We start from the raw sequence: 18,847 nt of genomic DNA, 5'->3' as shown, positions 1-18,847 counted from the left end.
AAACATAAAACACAAATTTTATATTAATGCCGTTTTATTTTTGGTACTTTTTTTACTACCGGTTTCGACAAATACGTTGTCTCCATCAAGGTTGCTTCGATAGCATCAATTCCTGAAGAAGACAAAATATTAGTAAAAAAAATTGAAAAATAGTACCGAAATAATAGTGGTCAAAAACGAATATTGTGTTTTATTTAATTTTTATAATGTATTTATTACTAATTATTACACACCTATTACGTTTTAATTACTCCAATTGAGCATCATTCAAATCGCGAGTAAAATAAATAAAAACTGCTTTACATATCGTCGCGTTGGGGAAACAAGGTTCTATGTGGATTCCTTATAGTTTTAAGATATGAGAGGTTGAAAATTTAGATGATGTTTTTTCTAATATTCTACATAAATACTTAATTATTAGTTTAATAATATGATTAAATCAAACCGAAAAGCAAATTTAATGCAACATTTTTTAGAAAAGTTGGAACAATAAATAATTTTTAAGTAAAAAAAGTTCAGATAGAACTTTGTAACCTTGAGATTTTTCAAAATTATTCAAATAATACAATGCAACAACGTTCTATCTCAAATAGAACCTTGTTGCAGTCACTTAGATAACCAAAATATTTATTTTAATTTGTTTATACTGCCGAAGTTGGTGGAATGAATTTTTTTTATTAAATTTGCATTTTTCCAAGCGATTTTTCTTGTTGAGTACTTTTTTAGCAGCAAAAAGTTTGCCTCTGGTAAATAATGATAAATTCAGCATTGTTTCAATTCCACAGATTATCGCGAAAATTACTGATTTTTATTTCAAAATATGAAAAATTTATGTTAACACTACCTTTCTGTATCATATTTTCGGGAATATTAATAAATTCACCAGTTATATCACACAAAACTCGAGTTTGGTGGGTCACAAAATTCAGCTATTCCGCCATCTTGAATACTATCTATATAGTATGAAATTAGTCGAGATAGAACCATGTTTCTCTGAATGATATTTCATAATAACAGATAGAACTTTGTTTCCCTTTGAATTTCTGACGATTGATTTGGTTTTTTGTTGTAATTTTTATACAGATCGAACCGAAATTTAAATCTGAATAGAGTAAGAGTTAAATGTGAAAATACCTAAATGTGTTAGATAGAACATTGTTTCCCCAACACGACGATATAGTGATATAGTATATACTCTCTTGTAGGTAGACATAACACTGCGTTAGTCACCCCGTACACAATTGGTTTATGCCTTCAAATACTGCAATTATTGGAATTCTCGCAATCCCTTCCGAATGTATTGTATTTTGATGTATTTTACCTGCTACTTACTTATCTGCTATCTTAACATACTACAATAAGGGGCGGGGTTTATTTAAAAACATTTATTTGAATTCAATTATTTGAAATGTTGCTCTCCAGTTATTTTAATCAATGAGGAAGTGTGACCGTTTCTATACTTTTCATTTAATAATAATAATAAAACCCTTATCCGCACCCCAATGGTGCATAGGGCACTGTGTCTTATAAACGCAGTGTTATCATGATCGTTTTACACATGAAGGAAAGGTGATCAGCCCTCCGCTTCAGGTACCAGTCCATGGTAATATTAAATAAATATTACAGTGAAAAAATCACTTATATTTATTTTTATCCCCCTTGGGAATCGAACCCGGGACCTCCAGAACGGTAGCCGAGCGGGCTGACCATTACACTACGGAGGCGGACAATTTTTTTTTTTTCATTTAAGCTTTCATTATTTTTTATTAAAATGCCAAGAAAACGTGATTTGAGTGAAACTAAGCGGTCTCAAATGATTTTATTGAATTCAAAAGGGTTAACCAAGGTTCAAATAGGTACAATAAATGCTCACAGTGTGCGATCCAAATAGCAATCAAAAGGGTTAACCAAGGTTCAAATAGGTACAATAAATGCTCACAGTGTGCGATCCAAATAGCAATCAAAAGGGTTAACCAAGGTTCAAATAGGTACAATAAATGCTCACAGTGTGCGATCCAAATAGCAATCAAAAGGGTTAACCAAGGTTCAAATAGGTACAATAAATGCTCACAGTGTGCGATCCAAATAGCAATCAAAAGGGTTAACCAAGGTTCAAATAGGTACAATAAATGCTCACAGTGTGCGATCCAAATAGCAATCAAAAGGGTTAACCAAGGTTCAAATAGGTACAATAAATGCTCACAGTGTGCGATCCAAATAGCAATCAAAAGGGTTAACCAAGGTTCAAATAGGTACAATAAATGCTCACAGTGTGCGATCCAAATAGCAATCAAAAGGGTTAACCAAGGTTCAAATAGGTACAATAAATGCTCACAGTGTGCGATCCAAATAGCAATCAAAAGGGTTAACCAAGGTTCAAATAGGTACAATAAATGCTCACAGTGTGCGATCCAAATAGCAATCAAAACAATTTTTAAATATGGTTCTTATAAAAACCACCCAAAAACTGACAGAAAAAGGATCACCTCAACTGGTTAAAGTGATTTCGTCTCTTACAAATAAAAGACATGGTAGTAATAAAAAAGGATCAAAGTGGCGATAGAGAAAGGAAAGAAAAAACAATAATAAACAATACTTTAACTGAAATTAACCACTACTACTACTACCATCACGCAGGTATCCCTGCGATGGCAGAGATGATGGAACGCCACATTCTTCTATCCTGGCATACACTCCTCGCTTTAAGGAAAATATCTAATTAAATATTTACTCTACAGAAATAAAATACTTCCGTTGTGGTGTGAATTCCACTGCGCTGGTTCAATATAGTTATCGTCAATGACATGACAAAATTCCACTTTATTTAATTTATTAATGACAAGATTTGAATTATTTAAATGAATTCAAATATATTGATAGTACATATTTTTGAAAAACAATTTCATTCAACCATCCGAATCGGAGATATTTATGCGAGTATATTAATAATAAAACAATTTTTTTATGTAAAATATAAAATATAATAAACTATTTTTCTTTTAAATGATAGCATAAATCATTCGCTGTCAACGATAATTGAATATTTATTTTTAAAAAAAAAACAGTTTAGCGTAAACGATTATTAATTGTAAATAGACTGATAATTTACAGTAGGTACATATTTATCATAAATAATTAAAAATGGTTACGTGTATATTTCGAGAGTTTCAAGTACTTGGGAGTGCACGTGATTGAAAAGGGCATACATTGAAAGCTGTCCCACCGTATGCCCAGATCTGATACAGAAGCATCTAGGCTTCCTGACAGATCTGCTCTTGCAAAGCAATTTTTGTTGTTGTTGAACTAAGTTACGAAATTTATTGAAAATGTGAAACAACATAAAATTGTATCCCGATTTCACTGTGAATTTACAGTTAAAAGCTTTCAATATCTCTGTCACAACCAATCTAAATAAATACAAGTTTGTAAATCCGTCACCAAATTTTCTAGAAGTACCCCGGTGTAGGCAATGAAAGGGATAAGTATTTAGTTCAGTTAGCCAGCTAGATCCGATTCCGACCCGACGTTGGCCGGTACACAGATGCCTACAACCCCGACCAGCACAGCAGACAGACACGGAATAGTGCAAAGACATTTACAGAGAATGGTCAGTCATCGCATTTCCACTCAACCATTTTTCATCGACACTCTGAAAACGGCAGCCTTCAAAAGGCGTTTAGGACTCGCAGGGTCCGCGTTTAACAGTATGAAGGCTGTCTGGAGATCCGATTTATATATTTATACATTCAGCTATTTATACGCTCTTATCTCTTAGACAGCTAAAAGGTGGGTCCCAAGATTGGATATTTTTGTTAGATGGGTCAGATCCCAGTCAACTTTGGGAACCTATGATAAAGATAATTGATTATGGAATTCTACAATTAATACGTCAACTTTTTTTTATTAAATACTGATATTTACACATTTATTTAATGTTGATTTTATTCCAGGAAATGAAACTCACTCCAACTTCAAGAGGTTACGAAATTTGGAGAGAACCACCCATTCCGATGTATTTAGATTTTTATTTCTTCAACTGGACAAATCCTGATGATATAACCAACAAAACGAGCAAACCTCACATGGTCGAGCTTGGGCCCTATAGATTTAGGGAAACCAAAGAAAAAGTAAACGTCACGTGGAACAACGAAAATTCAACGGTCAGCTATCGGCAACTGAGAAGATGGTATTATGTTGAAAGTGAGAGCAATGGAAATCTAGATGACAATATAACTACTCTCAACGTTATTGCAGCTGTAAGTTTACTTTTTTTTTTATTTACAACATTTTGAGTGTGTCCAAATACTTGTTCACAAAATCTGGATTATATCCAATTACAGGAGTTATTTTCATATTATTTTTTGACATCTCACCAAAGATGAAGAAGAACATGGAAGTCTGGGCATTTACGGGGCTGACGACCGTCTTAGGTTGGTTTAAGTGATCACTTTACACACGTGTAACATTCACCAATTCTACCCATTGACAACCACACTACTCAAATTCCTGGAAATTCTATATATATGAACCAATTTTGAAACATTGTTCTTGAATCACTAGAACTTCACTAGATGAATTATTTTCATCTCACCAATAGATGTCTCTAGTGAAGTTCTAGTGATTCAAGAACAATGTTTCAAAATTGGTTCATATATAATATATAGAACTTCCAGGAATTTGAGTAGTGTGGTGGTCAATAATGGGTAGAATTGGTGAATGTTACACGTGTGTAAAGTGATCACTTAAACCAGCCTGTGACGGTCGTCAGCCCCGTAAATGTCCAGACTTCCATATTCTTCTTCATCTTTGATGAGATGTCAAAAAATAATACTTTTTTATCAATCTACTCGTATAAATCGTAGAGTGATTTTTAAGAAAAAAAACGATAAATGTATGTAGTAGATTTCGGCCATTACATTTTGTTAATTATTTATTTCAATAGACATAGAGTTTTTGGAGAAAGTCCAGAGAGGGGGAACTAAAATGGTATTTTCTCTAAGAAACAAAAATCTTATGAGGACCGCTTCAGGGAGCTTGAATTGAGTTCTCTGGAAGAGCGGTCGGAGGTCATTCATTGAAATTAAACACTACCTCCTTTTCGTCCAACCCCAGGAAGAACTTCCTAACAAACCGAGTTGTGGAGAATTCGAATGGCCTTCCTGAGAGGTGATTGGTGCAAGTTCAATTAATGCATTAAAAACCCCCTAGATGCACACATCAATTTATAATGTTATTTTTATATGTTTAAAAACCATGTACATTAAAATTAAATATACACTCATCAGCTTGCAGTGTATTAATAATAAAATGAAATAATAATAATAATTACAACAATAAATGATTTTTACATGTTTGTATAGTTTAATAGTTTATCTAGTACAGGTAAACGTCGCTTTACGCCGGGGTTCCGTTACGAGAAACACCGGCGTAAAATGAACACAAATATAATGGCCGATATATGGTTAAGTTCCATGTCAAATTTTTAATAAAAATCTGACATGTTTATTTACATAGCCTTTATATAAAATAAATTGTAACTGTATTTCACAAATAAAGTTTAAATTCGTTTACAAAATAAATAATACCTTGATATAGTCAAAATGATTAAAAAAAAATTCACCAGTTCGTCGGTACGAAATTAAATTCTTACACTTAAAAATAACATCATTTTCCTTTATTGTTGTTCCTTTCTTGCAAAATTATACCATAAGGGTGAACGGGAGCTGTGACGATTCTTTTAACATTCGTGTTTCGATTGAAATCCTCGTTCATCCACATAGGTCATGTGTTAACCTTTATATAGAAGAAAGGATACGAGTTGTCGGCTGTTTTTATGGTTTTCCCATATTTTTTCTCTCATCTTTTTCTTCTGTATTTTCTGATTGTGGGTGATCTAATTCCTCCATCAACTCTTCTAATTCTACACAATAGCCCGCTCGCGCACACAGTGTTATAATAAAACAATGTGTAAGTGTTTTTGGTATTAGAATCGCAACGCTGTGGTCAGCTGAACCGGGATATCCCACGGACGCCACCAACCGGCGTAGTTGTGAATCGGCGTAAATCTAAACGGCGCGAAACGATGGTTACTTGTACACATTTGGTTTACCATACAATGCTACGCGATTGTCCCGGTTTGAAAACACGTCCCGATATCCTGGTCGGTTTGAAATAATTTCCGGTTTCTCACCTTGTAATAGTCAGAAGAGTTTGTCGTTTCAAAAGTATCAACAATGCTTACTTATAATGATCGATGAAGGTCACGTAATTTAATCACTAGAGTATGTTGAGTGCTCATATAATTTATTTATAAAGATATAGACTGGTATGTTCTACAATATTATCAAGAACTTCTAATACTTGAAAGTGGCCAGGTTAGGAGTTGTAATGAAAATATAGGATATTAATGAGCGGGGTGCATTAATGTGCAAGAGGCGAAGATTGTTTGAAAATATATGAAATATGAAAAAACGTAAGTTGATTTGTTTTTTTAAAAAAATATATGATAAAACGCTATCAATAAATCATTTTTGTTTTGTTATTTGAACGTATTTATGTAAATAAAGTACTAAACGGTCTGTATAGCGAGGAGATAAAAATATAAATATATGATAATACGGATCAATGATTTTCTTTTTAATTAAATGATATTAGAATTCTTTCATCAGGGTCGGCGGCACGTAGATATTAAGGGGATACGACACAAACACACAGTTTAATCACTGCCCGACCACTGCACAGTGATTCACCCAGAACAAGCTAGGTGGACAAAAACATTTTATTCTACGATTTGATTGTTCTGGTATTGATCAATATTATTTCATTGATTTTTCGAATAATTATGCATTGTTTGATAATTCTGAAGCTTTGGGAATATTTTAATTTAAAAAAACTTAAGTACGAAATAAAAAAAGTATTAAAAAAAATCAGTATTGTTATAACAAGAAAATACATAATATACACAATTAATACAAACCCTCATCCGCACCCCAATGGTGCATAGGGCACTGCATCATATAAACGCAGTGTTATCTTGATCGTTAACACACGAAGGAAAGGTGATCAGCCCTCCGCTTCAGGTACCAGTCCAGGGTATTATGGAATAAATATTCGAGTGAAAAAATCCCTTTTATTTATTTGACCCCCCTGGGAATCGAACCCGGGACCTCCAGAACGGTAGCCGAGCGTGCTGACCATTACACTACGGAGGCGGATACACAATTAAACACATCATTAATTATACAAATAAATTTACTCTTAATACTATACAAACAAATTGTGAGGGCCTCCGATAGTCACACATCAATGGGATTTTATGACCAAAATCGCGTTAATTCTTAAATAATGATTAAACAAAAAATTAAACCTGTGGTAGGCAAATAATTATTTTCCTATATTATTGTAGAATTATAGCAATTTTTATCATAAAATGCGATTAAACTGTCGCTGTCAGAAGCCCCCTTTAGTTATTGTTATTGTACCTATATACTTTACGGAAATAATTTAGATTACAGAAATAAACATAGAATAACATTAATAAATAATACACAAGACTAATAATCATTATCACGACTCATCATCAATCTCACAATCAGAGGAATCAGATATTAAATAATCACCATCGTTACATGGATGAAAGTTATTTGCCACCTGATGTTCTGCTATTGAAGGCAGGACAATTAAATTCAGAACTTCCAACGGTAACTTATCGGTTCTCTTTCTAGGTACTTCTCTGAGTGAGTTAATTACAGGATCGGATGTTTTCAAAAGCATATTCAATAAATCTGTATTCGTGGAAGTACGTGACAGTTTCCTAGTATGGTGCTCGCGGAATCTACGACAATCTTTATTTCGGGCCTCTTGAGATTCTTCCGAGAGCTCCCCGACTGGAAGAATGAATGTTTTAAAAACTACCGTACTGTGTACTAGACTTGAGGCTAACTTCCTCCAGATGATGAAGAAGCGCAGGGATGATACATTTTTATAATAAATTTTACATCTACGCCCTCTAACCAAATTTTATTTTTGTTTAAAAAATGGTCCGTCTTCATATTAGCTACAGCCCACTTTTCAGAGAATTTTGACGAAACACTTTAAAATTTTATCAGTAAATGCTTCTTTGAATCAAAAATCATATCCGTAACACTAAATTTTTTAATAATAAAATCCATCAGACGAAAATTTCGTTCTTCTTTCGCATGTTTCCGCCATTCTTCAAATAGTTCTAATTTCGAGAGAGAGCACTCACAATCTGAAAAAAATAAATAAATGAAAAGTGCTACTATATGTCTTATAAAAATTATATATCGTTGTATAGCTAATGAATGTAGCTACATAATATCAAAAAATTAGCCTGGATACATCTGGGGACAAAAAGATGCATACGTTCAAAAATTTAAAACGAAAAAAAAAATACAATTTTTACGTAGTTTTTCAAACTCTATCATAACTCATACTGTCGTGCATTTGAACCAAATTTAAAATAAAATAAAAAAATTCATACCCTTTTAAGTAAAATCCATTACAGCAATAGTAATATTCTTCACTTCAAGTCTTGTAAGATGTTATTGAAAGCACTGCAAAATAGCAACTAAATTGTTTACAAAAAAGGAATAACCTTATCACTTCATTTCAACCGCTTATGACTCATCGTTCTGGAATATTTGCCATAATAATTACCTGGAATTGTGACTAATGGGGGGTTGTTATTATCATGTTATCATCAATAAGTCGATTCATTGAATTGACTTTTGTCTTGCTGGCTTGTTCTGGGCGAATCACTGTGCACTGGAGAGGTTACGCGTCTTTTCACACTCGATTTTTTAAAGAGTAAGAGTAAAGTATATTGGATATATTTATATATTTTTAATATACTTACCATTTATAGAAAAAATATTTTTATTTATTTTTTAACCACCGTTCCTTTCGAAAACTCTTTTATTTTCAAAACCATATAATTATTTCGAAGAAAAACTTATTTATTCAGGGCAAAACCGGTGTTTTTAGAAAAAAACAATTACGAAAAATGTAGCCTGGATTCACAGAAAATCAAGTTGCAACTTAAAAAATACTGGGCCTTAAACATAAAAAACAATGCAACGTGAGATTTTTATAGATATCTGTTTTACCATACATAAACTATTTACTTAAGAGTAATATATTTATTCAATTAGATTCAAATAATTATAAAACCTGGAATCAATTTTCATGATTATACTATTTTAAAAACCTATAATTTTTATTTTAAAATTTATATAGCAAGTAGCAAGTCGTTGTAAGAATTTTAGTCGAGAATCTTATTGATAAGTGCTAAAAAAATCCCTAAAAAAACAGAGAGGTCCTCGGCACAAAAACGATGCCATGAAACACGGTTGAAGCAAAAATCGGAACATTTCGACTCAATTTCAGATAGATCAGTAGATCGGCTGTCCAAACTCAAAACACAGTAAGGGACATTTTTTTGTAGTACATTTTTTTGGATTTTTGGACTAAGTAGATTCTACTTAGTCCAAAAATGCAAAAAAAACGTACTGCAAAAAAATGTCCCTTACTGTGTTTTACGCTTGGACAGCCGAGATGCTGGCCGATTTCAGAGTTTGTACCGATTTTATCTTTTTTAGAATCTATAATATTGTTAATATGTTTTGAGAACTATTTTTCCGCTGTTTTTCTCCAAAATTAATAAGAAAAAAGATCTACCCTTGTACTTGAGGTGCTTTATAAACTAAAAAAAACACCGTTAAATACTGTTATATAGAAACGTCAGTACAAAGCAAAATCTTAATTAAAAAATAAAAAAACAACTTAAAAAAGATATTACGAATATATTAGCAAAAAAACAACAATATCAGTATTATCGCAATGCGTGTGCTAATTAGATAACTTTTTGATAAATATTTCTGATATGCGAGAGTAATTCTAATTTTTCATTTTATCATATGAAAATTTCTAAGCCGATAACAACAAATAATAACAAATGATTTGATGACAAGTGAAATTAATTGGGTTGAAATCATTGTTGACGCGTTTTAATCACGTGTCTATTTAAAACCATTTAATCTGTATAAAAACACATGATCTTAAAATGTGTTTATATTAAAATTTTAACCGACTAATTTTGTTTTGTTCTTTTTTTACATTCGAAAAATAAATACGCGAAAAAAACAACAGGAGAATATGTAAATTCCCATTAAAAAGAAAATGACCTCAATTATAAATACGTCTTAAACAGGTATTCAATTTCTAATGCGCGCGTGTTTTTATCCATCTATATATAATATGTATATTATATATTGTAAAAAAAAGTAAATATTCCGACATCTCAACCTATGTAGATGAAGAGGAATACGGATGTCTGGGTATTTACAGGACTTACGACCTGTCATGGGCTGGTTAAGTGATCATTTTACACGTGTAACATTCACCATTCTACCCATGATTGACAACCACACTACTCAAAATTTTTGAACTACTACATATATCACAAATTTTATGGCGCAAAACTCCTAAATGGAGACACCTAGATTTGAACAAGGATTTGGACACACACAAAAATGTCGTGAAGCTAAATAATCATTTGTTTAAAATCCAAAGTCTCCTAAAATTATAAACCGATTGCTTTGAAATTTTACTACGAAACACAACGTTGCATTAGAACACGCGTATGTTTTTATGTCAGAGGTCAAAACATAGGACATTTTTTTTAACATCTTTTTTGACCGCAATGGCAGCGCCATATGTTAACATAATGGCAATACACTAAATATTGCTCATTGCGAACAGACAGCATTTTCAACGTTTTTTTATTGTGTTTATTGCTTCTGAACATTTTCATTGCTTCATACTCGAAAGTATCGTGAAATTAACGCATTAGAAATGTGTTTTTACTCTTTTCCTTCTTTTTTATTTAACTAGACTGAGCCATAACAACGCGTGGCTGGGTATAGATAGTTTAAAATAAAAACTTACCCTGAACAATATGAACTGTTTTATTACATCTGAATCAAGTCAAATTAATAATAATAATAAAATTTGTTGTAGTACCACAACAGAACACGTTTAGAATTTCGTTATTTTAAAAAAAAGGTGAAAATAATGAAAGACTTGTGAAAATAATACCTAAGTCTTTGAAAGACTTGTGACCTGTTTTAAGTGGGATTATCCTCCTGCAATGTCGATTTCCAGCTGTCACTTTGGTGGTCTGCCCTGGACTCTACCTTGGGGTTGAGCGTGGTGGAGTCTGGATGGTTCCATTCTCCTCACATGCGCATACCATTGTCTTCTTTGTTATTTTTACCACCTAACGACATCTTCAATCTCACATATTTCTCTTAACCTGGTGTTCACTTTCTTTAACTGATTTATTCAAAGACTGCTTACTACTGTTAAAAGACGAAAAGCCACATACTTTGGCTACATGCTCCGTGGAGAAAAATATGCCCTTTTACAGCTTTTAGTAGGGGAAAAGGTAGAGGGCAGACGGGGCTTGGGGCGTGAAAGAATATCATGGCTCAAAAATCTTTAACAGTGGTTTGGAATACCGGATGCAGCAACCCTTATTAGGCTGGCCCAGGATCGTGTGGAGTTTAAGGAGATGGACGCCAACCTCTGATAGCAGTGGCATGAGAAGAAGAAGAAGATTGATTGAAATACTCTTTTTATAGAGCGCTGTACACTCATCTTACCTAACCTAACCTTATCCAACCTCCGATAGGAGTGGCATGAGAAGAATAAGATGATTTATTGAAATACTCTTTTTATAGAGCGCTGTGTACTCATCGCGGAATAAGAACTTCCTGCGTCAGAAAGGAATACACGTCGGTTTGGCCATGTTTCATCAGACGATCTCCGTGACGAAAACCGTGAGAGAACTCCTGTTCGATGGTTACCAAGATGCACTCTTGGATCTGGCGCAGAGCCTTCCCAAGAGTGAGACCAACGCTCCGCCTGTCGACAGATTTGGTTGGTTTTATAAGGTGAGATGACAAATTCATTATTTTTTATAAAACGATAGATATTTATCTATCATATCCGGTTACTAAAATAGTCGTCAATCAAAATAATAATTCATTTAATATTTTCTTCTTTTGATAAAAAAAATTATCTAAAATAATCATATGTTCGCCTCCGTGGTGTGATGGTTAGCGTGTTTAGCTACCGTGCCGGAGGTCATGGATTCAATTCCCAGGGGAGGTTTAAATAAATATTAGTGATTTTACACTGTAATATTTATTTAATATTACCCTGGACTGGTCCCTGAAGTGCAGGGATGATATCCTTGCCTTCATGTAAGTAACGATCAAGATAACACTACGCCAATACTATACAGTGCCCTATGCACCATTGGGTACAGATAAGGGTTAGAAGAAAAACACAAACGTAATAAAAAAGTAATAACCTGCAAAGCGTCTATTTTAGAGGCTTGTCTGTAAAAAGGATAGTAAGGTAAGGTAAATGCGAAAAATATAAAACAACACCTAGAACAATTGAAAATAAATATTTTTAAAATTAATTTTTCAATTTGTGGAAATCGAATCTACGACACCAGCTTCACAGTCGAGCATCTACCCAACTACGCCATAGCGCCTGTCACAAATTTATGCATATGAATATACAAGTAATAATATTTTTATTTGAATTATACGGTTAATTAATTTTAACATTTAAAAATTAATTGAACAATAATACAGACGTTCTGAAAAAACTCATTAATGCATATTATCTCAGTTATGGGGTCAGTCATTTTTATTAGTTCGTCGTTGATTTAAAAACAGCCATTATTTTTTTAAATGCAAATGATTTAGTTTAACGAAATATTAAATACAATTATGTATGTATTTAAAAAAGTTATTTCCATTTCTTTTTACACATTACACAGTCAAGATCTAAACATTATTTTCGACACTTTTGGATTATTTATTATCCCATATTAATTACCTAGTAAAGGGGTAGGGAACCTTTTTATTTCTATGGGCTAGACTCATTTATCTGAATCAACATATGACAGCAGTAAAGAAAAATATTGACACCCCTCTCCCCCGTGTAAACCAAATATTTCAATTTCACAATGTAAATAAGTCAAAATGCAATATGAAAAATACAGACATACAGTTCGAATAAAATTTTCATTGTTAAAAAATATGCTTTATGTACAAAGGGTATATTATACAAACCATCAACTACTTTTTGAGTTTGAGGAACTCAAACAAAAGGATGCTGAATTTTAAATATAAAGATATTCTTTTATGCATTAATTATAAATCAAACACAGATTTAGACTAGAGTCTACAGACTCGAAAAATCTGTGTTTGATTTATAATTAATACATAAATTAAAATGGAGTTCTACAAATTAAACGCCAAATCAATATAAAGATATTATGTTTTTTTTTTAAATCGGTACAAGTTAAAAGGCCTTATCAGAGTAGCCAAGAATTTGCAGGCTCTCCACCCGTTACCTAGTACCTACATTGAATTCAGTAGTGTTAATCTTGTTTTTTTTCTTCCAGAGAAATGGATCTATAGAAAATGATGGATATTTCAATATGGCGACAGGTGTAGCTAACATGGATGACTTTGGGGTTCTCATGAACTGGAATAATGTCTCTAGAACGGATTTTTTCGAAGGCGAATGTGGGAAAGTATGTAAGATGCACGCTAATAATAACGTTAAAACCATAACAAAAGAAGAAAAAAATATGCATGCATTAACAAATTTCCTTTGTGTCACCAATGTTACATAATATCAAACTGAGTATAATAGGTATTATGAGTGGGAATATAAAAGGTATTATTATTGAAAACGATACTTTGTAAAAACACAATTGTTCAAGAAGTTCAGTTTTATTATGTAATTCATAAGCTTGGCATTGGCGCACAGAGTTTTTGATATGTGTTCAATAAAAAAAAAAGATGTGTTACTCTATACTGCAATTATAAAATATTGCATATAGATTAACATTAGATTGTGTATGTGTACATTTCCATATACAAATATTTACATAGTGTGTGTGATATCAGTTTCATCTATGTATTATAGAAAATGTAATTTATAATTGGAGTTTTTATTTGTTGCATTTACAAACATAATTGCATTGAGATGTCAATCAACACGTAAGATAAATTATTATTGGTATATCACACAGTTCAATAGTGAGGAGCATTAATCTTTTTATAAATTGCTTATCACTAAAGCTAAGACTAAGTTCATCATAATATTTATTTAAAATATTACTCTGTGGTTAGATATTTAAACAAAATATAAGTAATGTTAGTTTATAACTCCTCACCGAGATTTTTTCAAACCGGTTTCGAGACGTACCTGTCTTTTCATCAGGATAATCACTACACCAGCAACCAAACAATACTATACACCAACCCATAGTACTATTGAGATTTATTATTTACCTTATCAATATGCATTCCCTAGGTGGATGATATGAAGTCCACTAACTGCCTCAAGGCTTTTCCGTTTGCTGCCAGATCCTTTGCATCCTCATTCAGACGATTACTGCTGGCGGGTTGGCCACACTTGTCGTCCTAGGCGGTGTGAGTCCAATACCTTGTAAAAGAGACAAGTTTGTTGAGGGCTTGGGGAAATGCGGTGTACGCGACCTAGCTAACGGAATCCCTTTTTCTTGGCAACAGTGATCATAGTGACCATTTTTGACAAAATATGATTCAATTGTTATTCTTTTACATTTTTATTGAGGCATTGTCCCATGAAATTCATTTATTCAAGTTCAATATGAAGGAATGTATATTTGACAATGGTGGTGTTGGTAATTGATTGAAAAAGCACTGTACCAAAGTTAATAAAAAATACCGACTCCCTACGTATATATTTGATAAAAATAATAATCTACATTTTACAATATTTTGATACCTACACAAAAATGTATATATCAAAATATTATCCCAGATATTGTTATATTTTTAAAATGATTTATATGTAACGTTTTCTTTATTTAATTATTAAAAAAATCATATTCAACATTATAAAAGTAATGTAAATTAGTTGTGTAAAATTGTATTTTTTTTTGTTTCTAGGTGAAAGGATCTGCTGGAGAGTTTTTTCCGTCCAAATTGAAAAAATCTGATCATATATCGCTATTTTCAGCAGATATTTGTAGACCTATGTCATTTGACTACGATGAAACAGTCTACATTGAAAATATCGAAGCGTATAAATTTTCTAGTGGAGATAGACTATTAGATAATGGTAAATACATTTATGCATTTAATATTAGATTCATGTGATACACTTTTTCATTACAATATTCAAGGAGGATAATAAACTTTAACACGATAATGATAAAAACACTGTGAAGTTCTCATGTTCTGTCTTCGATCATTAAATACAGTGGAATCTCTCATAATGAGCATAATTCGTTCCAGAATCTTACGCGTTAAGTGTTTTCTTTTGTTGTTTTCACTGGCGCAAAAGTCCCAGCTCACAAATGAATGTCATGAAAAATGGACTTGCCTTTTCTCTGTAATTCGTTATGCGTAAAATTTACTTTTCAACTTTTTCACATTTGTTTTGCTAGTTATGTGATTTACTTTATTAGCAGGGTATAACTTCCACAAACTTATACAAGTATGGATTAACAACTATGAGGAGTGCCTTATATATTGTTGCTATTTTCCTTCTCATACCTTACCATTTTACTATTATTTCTCCATTTAATCTCCTATGTAGCAGTTATGCCCTTGACTCTTTGAGTTATGTTATCTGTATCTCAAAAATATATATAATCTTTATATCCACTTATCTGAAGCACGATGCTTCACCTTCCCTTTATATTACTAATAATCAGTTTCAAATTTTTAAGTTAACATTATGTACTTTCAATAAAGTACTCTTTGCAACATTTAATACTGATAGCAGTTAGAAAAATATATGAGTAGTAAAAAAATAAAAATAAACTAGCAAAAAAGGATAATCACTATAATTTGTGCATATTTTCCTCAAAATATTAAGTTGTTTAGTATTTATTTTAATATACGAGAACATTCTAAGACGGTTATATTAATATTAAACAGAATAAAAAACATCTGGATAATGTTTTTGTTCTGTTTATTTTCTCGACTTTTCATTAATGACGTCATCAGTTATATGATGTAAAAGTGAGATAATTTTTTTATAACTAATAATCATTTGAATTGATTTTAGGGACAATCTTCAAGGAAAATAGTTGTTATTGCCCAGGAGAATGTCAACCATCGGGAGCTATAAACGTATCTTCCTGTCGATATGGATCTCCTGCATTTGTTTCTTTACCACATTTCTACTCGGCTGATTCGTATTACACTAATTCTGTGGACGGTTTGAAACCGGACAAAGATAAACATAATTTCTACTTGGCTCTTGAACCGGTAAGTATTTAACAAGCGTTGTCCTGACAACAATCCGGCTGGTTTAAGTGATCACTTTATACACTGACTAACATTCACCATTCTATCCATGATTGACGACTAAATATATACTTGTATATTGGAAGTGACATCTATAGTCGTTATTCGTAAGTTATCAGAAACCTTTTAAAAAATGTTCTGTGTTGTCACTTGGAACAATCATAAATATAGCTTTTTGAAATTTGAGTAACTTTGTTGTCAATCATGGGTATAATGGTGAATATGATACACTGCTTTAAGTGATCACCTTAAACAGACAATGACAGGCTAAACGGCAATAAAAACTCCAGACTTCCAAATTTTTGATTTTAGCTTAAATTTTTTAAAATGTGTGAAAAAAAAAATATTTACAAATTTTAACTGATAAAAATGTAAAAAAGACAAGCTCCAATATACGTGTATTTACACCCTATGGATTTGTTGATGTACAAAAGAGACAGCTTATATGTAGCTCATTTTATTTTTTATGTTTGATAGTCTTATTATGTATATGTTTAAAAAAAACTCAGTCATTTTAAATTTTCTTACAAAATATTTTTAATTTTTCAGACATCTGGAATCCCTCTAGACGTCGCAGCACGGTTACAGTTGAATATTTTAATATACCCTAATCCAAATATTGGGTGAGTCAATATTACTACTAACCATATATATATATTTATATATTTATAAAAACACGTTTCTAAAAAAATTAATGTCAGACATACACATATAATAATACGAGTAGATGCTAACATAATTCCTTGGTCACCGATTCATTAAAATGTTTAGTGTATAAATGCGATTAATAATTTAGAAAATATGTGAATATATGCTTTTCAAACATATATTTATTACTCAGTATTGATCTGAATAACATACTGTTTTTAGGAAATCAATAATTAATATTAAAAATGGAAACATGATAATGAATTGCCTGTTTAAAATGGGAACAAGTCGAAAAATTTATTTTTAAACTGAGAATGTTTGTAAGTTTTAAAAATTTCAAACAGGTTTTTCAACTTTTAGCGCTTTTAGGCTTCTGTGTTCTTCTTCACATGTTGTGTGTCAATAGTACTTGAAGACGTTTCGGTTATCATTTCAGAATCTTTATAATGCAAAGGAAATGAAACAGTGACAGCCTTTGGCTCCTTGATGCCCCTGTTTGAAGTTTTTTTTTTAACTTTTCAGATTTTTCAATAAACATTTAGGATCTCTTGTGTCCAATAAAATATTACATGTGGCGTCCCTCTTACACACCCTAGTTCTTTGAATGATGTTGACCTCTAGTTTATTACAATTATGCAAAGTAAACAATGAAACATTTCATTTTGTATGAACCTCACCAAGAAATAACAATGTTTGACATACGGCATAAAAACAGCATTTCGAAAAGTGTAAATATTTTGGTGTGAATTAATGTTAACATTAAATGTTTATTTTACAGATTGTACAGCAATGTTCAAAAAGTTTACTTACCAATTTTATGGTTTGAGCAGCACGTAATACTTTCTGGAGATATTGCCGACACTATCAAGCTGATGCTCATTGCCCCTCTTGCGGGAAATATTGTAGCCCTCAGTCTATTCGTCATCGGAATAGTGATCATCATGTGGACCCCGGTCAAGATTAACGTCAGGGCTTGCTTGAAGTCTCGGGATAACGGTAAATCCAGAGAGGATAAGAGCAAACGGATAGTGCTGAATAACATGCGCGAACCCAAGGAGACGGTGTGCATGTTGCCGCACGCAGAGGATGGCGGCGACATGGCCAGCAAGCCCAGTCGCAATGGGGAGGCGGCACAAGCTCTCACAACTGTCAATAATGTAATTTAATTATAAGGAATGGAAGGCTATTTATAAAAATATGATTAATTAAGCTATTATTTATGTATATCAGTAAATATTTATAAAATTTTATATAATAAATCAAATTTGAAAATCCATCCCTGTATGCTTATTTCATTGAAATATAATAATATATCTTATAAAATAAGCCTTCATATCAAATAACAAAATTTTACTAGGCAATATGGTTACTTGTATAATGTAGGTAGTGCACACAATGGCTCACACAACCACTGTCGGTTAATTTGTTCTTATAAAACAGCTTAAAATAGTGAAATAAGAAGAACGCCATAATCAATGATCAAATTGTCAAACGAACCGATAAAACCAAACATATCAATTTCTAAGGTTTGGAATCACCATAGGTTTACAGGTACAGGGCCAAGGCACTTGATTGTAAGGGAGGAGAGAATAATATCCTTGTATTAATTTACAAAGGTGTTTATTTCTGTCTTTTTTTATTAAATGATAGGGCGTAAGATCGCTTTAGACCAGGCATTTATTCCAAACGAAAACAGTATTTAGTTTTTCGTTTACATTTACGTATGACATATTTGTTTCAGTGGTGCCTAAAATTTTTACAGTTCGCCGAATCAGTCCTTAATT

General features: G+C 32.1%; 1 protein-coding gene across 3 annotated transcripts in view; it reads left to right on the top strand.

Annotated features, from left to right (window-relative positions):
• LOC148303211 (protein peste-like) overlaps window positions 1-18,339 on the top strand; it is a 31,443-nt gene extending 13,104 nt beyond the window's left edge. For 2 of the 3 annotated variants that reach the window (XM_088270342.1, XM_088270343.1), the window contains exons 3-9: window positions 3,951-4,256; window positions 11,763-11,975; window positions 13,508-13,639; window positions 15,048-15,219; window positions 16,174-16,376; window positions 16,965-17,038; window positions 17,842-18,339. In XM_088270342.1, the coding sequence (XP_088126468.1) occupies window positions 3,951-4,256; window positions 11,763-11,975; window positions 13,508-13,639; window positions 15,048-15,219; window positions 16,174-16,376; window positions 16,965-17,038; window positions 17,842-18,229 (1,488 nt within the window). In that variant the 3' untranslated portion in view covers window positions 18,230-18,339. The remainder of the gene's footprint in view (window positions 1-3,950; window positions 4,257-11,762; window positions 11,976-13,507; window positions 13,640-15,047; window positions 15,220-16,173; window positions 16,377-16,964; window positions 17,039-17,841) is intronic. The other variant, XM_088270344.1, reaches the window with a different exon arrangement.
• Window positions 18,340-18,847: the final 508 nt, after the last annotated feature.

The sequence above is a fragment of the Brachycentrus maculatus genome, unplaced genomic scaffold (genome assembly GCF_059751285.1).
Source record: "Brachycentrus maculatus isolate JH-2025_06_01 unplaced genomic scaffold, ASM5975128v1 h1tg000378l, whole genome shotgun sequence".
In the NCBI taxonomy this organism is placed as follows: Eukaryota; Metazoa; Arthropoda; class Insecta; order Trichoptera; family Brachycentridae; genus Brachycentrus; species Brachycentrus maculatus.
This window is presented reverse-complemented; position numbering and strand designations above follow the sequence as displayed.